Raw genomic sequence first — 7,046 nt, forward strand, 5'->3', positions numbered from 1 at the left:
GTCACTGCCAGGCGCCCGCCGGCACGTTGGCCGAGCCTTCCGCGGCCTTTCTGCAGAGAAAAATGGCTTTGGCCAGCGATTTCTATTTGCGCTACTATGTGGGGCACAAGGGCAAGTTTGGACACGAGTTTCTGGAGTTTGAGTTCCGGCCGGACGGTGAGCGGAGGAGGCGGGGTGGCGCGACCGACACCCGAGGGCGTGCGAGTGTTCCGGGGGCGCTGAGGCCACTGCTTCTGGCCGCATAAATAGGGGCTTGAGAATACAGGGGGCACGGATTGGTTTAGTGAATGAAAGGGAATTAATCGGTGGAAATTAATTCAGAAAAGCTAATTCTGGCAGATAGTAAAGGTGAATCCACAGCAATTAGCATCCCAGAGCTCACTGGGAGACCCTTAAAGGATTAGTTTATCGACCTAATACTAGGATATTTTGAAGAATATCCCCAACATGTGGTGGTCCAGTGGATGCAGAAAAATATTCCGGTGGCCAGCAACCTTCGCACTACCCATTCATCCCTTATTCATGCAGGCGTTGTACGTAAGGCAGCATAAACGAGTAAGACCCGCCCTGAAGGGGGGAGCCCAATATGTAGAAAAATGAGTGTAATAATCCGTTTTGGATGCTGAAATACAGTTGTTCTCCCTAGCATGCATTAAGAATACACAAAAGGCGTGTAGTTAGTTCTGCCTGAAGGAGTGGGGAAAGCTTCCTAGAGAAGGTGACAGTTGAAATGACTGTCATTTTCTTAGCTAGGGAGCAGACGTTTCTTCTTTGAATGCATATTATGTGTTGTGCAACATGTGAATACAAAAACCGAGGGTACAGTAATGAATGACACTCTTTAATTTCCCACAATGAATTATGTTTTGGTGGGTCACACAGACATGAAACTAACCGTAAATCAGTATGGATATTACCTATTAAGTGTTATGTCCATGTTTTGGACCAAGTTCCATGAGAGCATGAAGGAAAAATTAGGGGAGGATCACATATTAGGAAAGGGGAAGAGTATCAGACATTTCAGGCAGAACTCAAGGTAAGGAAAGCCGTGCAATTATTTAGAAACTGTAATCGCCTTATTCTCCTTTGTTCTCCCTGTGTTTCGTCTAAATTAGTTAAGGAACCAATCTATATGAATCCATCTGTTCTTTTTTAATGTGATATTGTTTTCAGTGCTTTTGCCTATGAATAGTTTTCAGCGTTTAGCCAGTAACATAAATTAAGTAGTCTAATATTCTCGGGGAACTTTCATGCCAGAACAGTGGTTCTCATCTGTTGATCTGCCCCATCCACACACTTCCATCAATAACAGTGAGTCACAAGGCAGTGATTCCTCAGGGGCTCACCTCATTAGGTTTACCTGTCATTTTAGAGTACCAGGACCAGGTTACCTGTGCTCCTGGCTGACTGACTAGCCTTGAGGAGAAGCATCCATCAGGGAGCACAAAGTCATGATGGATTAAAGTTAAATATAAACAAACTGGCCGACTTTTATCCAGGAGCAGCACAGAGTTTGTATGCTTCCTAATCACAGTTCTAAAGTATTAGCATTGCCGTAGTATTATACATACATTAATTTGAAGAAAAATAATTACAAGAGCACATTTTGGAGTAACGGGGACAGCACGAGTATTGAAAGAAGGTAGATCCAGATCTGAATCTTGTGTGACCCTAGGCAAGTTGCTTAACTCTGTTTTCTCATCTTTGAGTAAGTGGGAGAGTAAACCCCCCGTTTTAAGGTCGTGTAACTGATTAGATTCAATGCTCTGGGCTAATCAGCACCAATGCAGACATAAAACAAAGTTTAAAAGAAATGTTTGTTCCTTTTTCAGATCCCCTGTGTAGTTCAGGACATAGCTTAAGAAAATGAGCCTTAAAAATGACCTTCCCATTATATTGAAGGCATGGAATATTTAAAAACTATATTGAATATTTAAAAATTATTATCAAAGGCATGGAATATTTTTAAAAATTGCCTAACTTCAACTGCAGCTGACTCGCCAGCAAATTTTTGAGTGTTTATATTCTAGAATTGGTTCTATGCCAAAAGGGAAGAAATGTTAATAAAAGTAGTAGTATGAAGTGGACTTTATCTTCAAAATTGCTTACGATGTCATTTCTTTCTTTCTTTATTTTTTTAGCAGTTTTTGCTGTTATAGACTGAATTTTTTTCCACTCCCCACAGGAAAGCTTAGATATGCCAACAACAGCAACTATAAAAACGATGTCATGATCAGAAAAGAGGTAAGTCCTTTTGGAATGTCTGATTTTTTACAGTTCTCCTTTTTTCTCACGTCTGTGTTGAATTTACAAAAGTACACATAAGACTGTATTGTAAAGAAGAAGCCAATTTATGGATTGAAAAGGGATTCTACTTAAATTAGATATAATTGTAGCATTAATAACAACAGAAGAAGCAATCTGAATATAAGTTGTAGTCCCACATTTGAACATATCATTTAATTCATTTTATAATTAATTTGTCTTTTTATTCACGACTTAAAACATTAATCATGATTTAAGAATAGTATGAATTTTAAATCAAAGGTTTAAAAGTTAGGAATAAGCAAAAGTTCAGATCACTATGATGTATACTTAGATTGTCTCTGCTCGCCTCATAGATTTTTTGGTTGCCACTCTTAACCACTCAGAGGAATTTGAGCCCCATGTTACCAAGGCAGAATACAGGGCTTCAAAGGGGGCTCAGTGATGTGAAGAGGGAGAAATACATGTTAAAGGAAAGGGCAAGAGAGTGAAGAAAAATCATAACATGGATGAGTGATTCTTATCCATCTTATGGATGGAATCAGAATTAAATTTTTCTGTGATACTCTCTTTGAATATTTGGAGTTTGTAACTCTGATTGAGAAGGAATCGAGAGGCATTTGAAATTTTTATTACGACACTTTCAGGCGTACGTGCACAAGAGTGTGATGGAAGAACTGAAGAGGATTATTGATGACAGCGAGATTACAAAAGAAGATGATGCTTTGTGGCCCCCCCCTGACAGGGTTGGCCGGCAGGTTTGGAATTAGTGATTCCCTAAATGCATAAATATTAAAATTGTTAATGTCATTGTTGTTTTTCCTTATTTATTTATAGTATATATGCATTGATTCCTTAGTTTTCCATTACCAGGTATCTGGTACTTTTTTTTTCTTAGCCTTATGCTACCTCCTAGTAGTAAAGGAGTCGATGCATAGCTCTCAATTTAGCTATCTTTCCGAACAGTCTGTTGCAGCCTCCCAGCCAAGGTTAGGACTTTGTCACACTGCCGTAGTTTCTATTATATGTTAAGTAATTTTATTAGGAACAAGTATAGATGGCTGTTAAATTCGAGACTTAAGATTCTCATTGACTATGTACAATTTACTCTCTTCAAATTTACAACTTTGAAAACTCTTATTTGCATCTCTTGCCCCAGAGAGGGATTTGATTGGTTTCTTTGTTCAAACTGACCACTGTCTTTGCCTCTCATATTCCCCTCAGAGTAATTGATAATGTCTTAGAGGGCTTCTGAGAGCTCTGAAGGCTGATTTCCCTGAATAGAAAGACAGTTTGATTTCTGAATTGGGCCTTTTGAACTCTGGGAGAAAAGTGATATGACCCTTGGAGAAAACAACATTTAATTTCACTTTTGTTTGCCCCGAGGATTATACTTTGTAACGCCTTCTTTGACTAGAAGAAAATAGGGAGAAAACAGATGTTGGCCTTCTGTAGCAGTAGTTTAACTCTTCTGTTTAAAGAAACATTATTTATGAAGTCAAAGGTAATAGGTAACATTACTTAGGCCTTGCAAATGCTTTTAAAAGTAAGTTTAGATCTGTTTGTTTTACGTACACGTACATACGCACTGAAAAAACTCAGGGAGGATCCAGTATTTGCATCTACCCACTTGATGATGTAGTCATGTGTTCTGCTGATTAGGGAGGGTTAGGCATGCTCCAGAAATTGTTTATTGGTCTTTAAGTCAAAAATTTTATGATTGTTTGAGAACTTTAGTTGCATTTATTACATGAATTTTGTGTGTGCAATAAACTGCATAATTAGGTCTTCTGATTCGTTGTGTATACAAGACTATCTTGAATGGCATCTGTTATTTAACCTGAAAAATTACTGCAGATATAGCCTCTTAATTGTTTTTAGATTTGCAGGTAAATATAGAGAAAAATTATACAATAAGTATGGCACACTGGGAACATCTACATTATGTTATGTTTATTTTAATAGTTCTTAATTGGAATGTTTTACGAAGTCAAAAGTGTATCACTCTTCCAGTCTTACAGTCCAGGATTCAGATATCAGCACCATCACTTACTGGTGGATGTAAATATAAACAAGTTTCGTCCTATGCTTTCTGAGCCTTGGGTTTCACAGTTGGACAAGTAGGCTAGCAAAGTCTATTTGACAAGCATATTTTAGGGGATTACAGATAATATTTGTAAATTCCCTAACAGGGCTTGACACATAGTAGGTGCTAAAGTGGCACTATTATTAATGTTACGCATTTTATTTTTGGAGCCTGGTAAAAAGGATAGTGTGTTTTATTTTATTAAAAGTGGCTTATACCCACATTATTTTTACAACATTGTGCCTCAGAGTGATGCCTTTGGTTTTTACTGATCCTATAAGAAACATTTATGTGTCACTCTTGAGTATGTCATTCATTTTATAGTGTCTGTGAGATCTCTGGAGAGTAATTTTGGTTCGCCTTAATACTGGGGACTCCTGCGCACACGATGACGTTTTTATTTTTTTTATTTTATAGACACAGTGTATGTCTAATAGATTAAGGTGTTTTTGCCCTGCCGCCTCTATCACTATTGGAAAGCATGCAGCTAAAATTGGGACCACGTGGTAGCAAGGATAGCTATATCTCTGGGGGGGATTTTTATAGTAATTACATTTCTCCATTTTATTTTCTTTAGGAGCTTGAAATTGTAATTGGAGATGAACACATTTCTTTTACTACATCAAAAATAGGTTCTCTTATTGATGTAAATCAGTCGAAGTGAGTATGTTAAAGCATTTTTATTACATCGATCAAATTTATTAGAGAGGTTCATTTTAGAGCTCTGGACAGTTTGCTAAGCTCATTTCATTGGCACCCTGTCAAGTTTATTACGCAGATGTAATTCTGATTTTTATGTCATTAAAGACCTGCCGCCAAAGACGGTAGCAGTGTATGTACTGATTCCCCAAAGAAAAAAACCTGACAACTGTGAATAATAACGCTCAAGTTTTATTAGCTCCTTTTTATAAAAATCTGGGCACTGTCACAAAATTTAAAAGAAACCCGTGCTGGATGCCAGCCTCGTTAGCCCTGCAGCACCACACGTTCTCCTTCTAGGGCTTCTCTTCAGTGAAGGGAAAAGTCCAGCAGAGCTTCAGCTGGCCGTGTCCTCTCAGGTTCTGTGTCCCCGGGGCACAGGCCTTGTCTTTTCTGCAAAACCTCTCCGCCTCCAGTTACTTCTTTCCACTCTTTCCCTTTAAATTGTCCTCATGGTGTTCTTTTTCTGTCACTAAGTTTTATAACTCGTTTACTTTACTGGTTTGAATATAAGCTCCATGAGAACTGTGTGTATTTCCAAAATTAGCAGTGTGCCTGGCACATAGCAGATGCTTTTTGAATAGTTATTAGAGGAAAGGAGAGAGGAATGAATGCCTAATAACTATTGCATATAAAGGCTATGTTCATAAAGACAGATCAGATACTTTTAAACTATCAAATTTATTTTCCCACAGTTGGCGAGGATGTGGCATTCATGTCCTACTGGGATTATAAATTGGTTCAATATTTTTTTTTCTTATTTTTTAAAAGATTTTATTTATTTATTTTTAGAGAAAGGGGAAGGAAAAGGAGAAAGAGAGGGAAAGAAACATCAATGTGTGGTTGCCTCTAGTGAGTCCCATACTGGGGACCTGGCCCACAACCCCGGCATGTGCCCTGACTTGGAATTGAACCAGCTTTGGTTTGCTGGCTGGCGCTCAATCCACTGAGCTCACCAGTGAGGGCCAGGTACAATGTGTTTTAGAAAACAATTTGATAATTTGCCTCAAAAGCTATTAATATTTCATTAATATTTTCACCCTGGTAATTTTTATCTGGGTGTCTATCTGTGGAAATAGTCTCAAATAATGAAAAAGCTTTATTATTTAAAAAGATGGTCATTGAAATCTTACTTATAATTGGAAAAATATCCAAATGTCTTAAAGAGAGAATTATTAAATTAAGAATTACTTGTGGATTTTTTTTAATATAATAGAAAAACTAATGTTATAAAGGGCCCGGGGAATAATTTTAATTCTTTAAAAAAAAATAGAGAAACACCAAAATGTTTATACTTATTCTGTGAGAAGTGACATTATATAGTATTATGAATATAATTTTTTCTATCTTTATAATTTCATCTGCTTCATACATTTTTTTGATGCATAGCTACTTATAATAAACACTTTAAATATGAGATGAATACTGGTGAAGAAAATTTATAAATTGTTTTTTACAGAGAAGATAGAGATGGTAATCATGGACTCCTTTAACTTAATTGTTTTAGATTTTTGTTTTGTTTCATGGACTCCTTTAACTTAATTGTTTTAGATTTTTGTTTTGTTTTAGGAATTAATTTATAGAATTATGTTATTGCAAAAAAGTAACTTTTATTTTTTTAAATTTCAGGGATCCCGAAGGCCTTCGAGTATTTTACTATTTGGTACAGGACCTGAAATGTTTAGTTTTCAGTCTTATTGGGTTACATTTCAAGATTAAACCAATCTAAATTGTATGTTTTTTGAAGCTGTTTTTATATTTAATTAAGGGATTGGTAAAGGGGGGTTATTTGTCATTTATAATATTGGGATCTTTATGTATGTGAAGCAAACTCATTTTTTGTATGCACATTGAAAATAAGAAAATACATAAACAGGCTTAATGGTTATCTTCACTTTTGTCCAAGGGGGTCGGACAGCGCCCACACACATTAAACTCTGTACATAAAAGACACCTTTTGTTGAAATTTTGCTCCAATAAAACTTACCAGAGCCTG

General features: G+C 36.7%; 1 protein-coding gene across 2 annotated transcripts; it reads left to right on the forward strand.

The window, feature by feature from the left end:
- On the forward strand, positions 1–7,046 carry MAGOHB (mago homolog B, exon junction complex subunit). 2 transcript variants are annotated; one of them, XM_024575600.3, is made up of 5 exons: positions 1–156; positions 2,186–2,244; positions 2,913–3,023; positions 4,929–5,011; positions 6,680–7,046. In XM_024575600.3, exons 1-5 carry the CDS (start codon positions 63–65, stop codon positions 6,777–6,779), a joined length of 447 nt encoding a protein of 148 aa, XP_024431368.2. In that variant the 5' UTR covers positions 1–62; the 3' UTR covers positions 6,780–7,046. The 2 variants fall into 2 exon arrangements, with proteins under 2 accessions (XP_024431368.2, XP_045040323.1); XM_045184388.2 differs by having other exon boundaries at positions 18–156; positions 2,142–2,244.

The sequence above is a fragment of the Desmodus rotundus genome, chromosome 3, assembly GCF_022682495.2.
Source record: "Desmodus rotundus isolate HL8 chromosome 3, HLdesRot8A.1, whole genome shotgun sequence".
NCBI lineage: Eukaryota > Metazoa > Chordata > Mammalia > Chiroptera > Phyllostomidae > Desmodus > Desmodus rotundus.

What these genes read in the sequence shown, in the direction of transcription:
- MAGOHB (XM_024575600.3), top strand. Translation starts at nt 63, where the DNA reads ATGGCTTTGGCCAGCGATTTCTATTTGCGCTACTATGTGGGGCACAAG. An exon ending in GTTTGAGTTCCGGCCGGACG is followed by an intron (nt 157 to 2,185) that starts GTGAGCGGAGGA and finishes CACTCCCCACAG; the next exon opens with GAAAGCTTAGATATGCCAAC. An exon ending in CTGACAGGGTTGGCCGGCAG is followed by an intron (nt 3,024 to 4,928) that starts GTTTGGAATTAG and finishes TATTTTCTTTAG; the next exon opens with GAGCTTGAAATTGTAATTGG.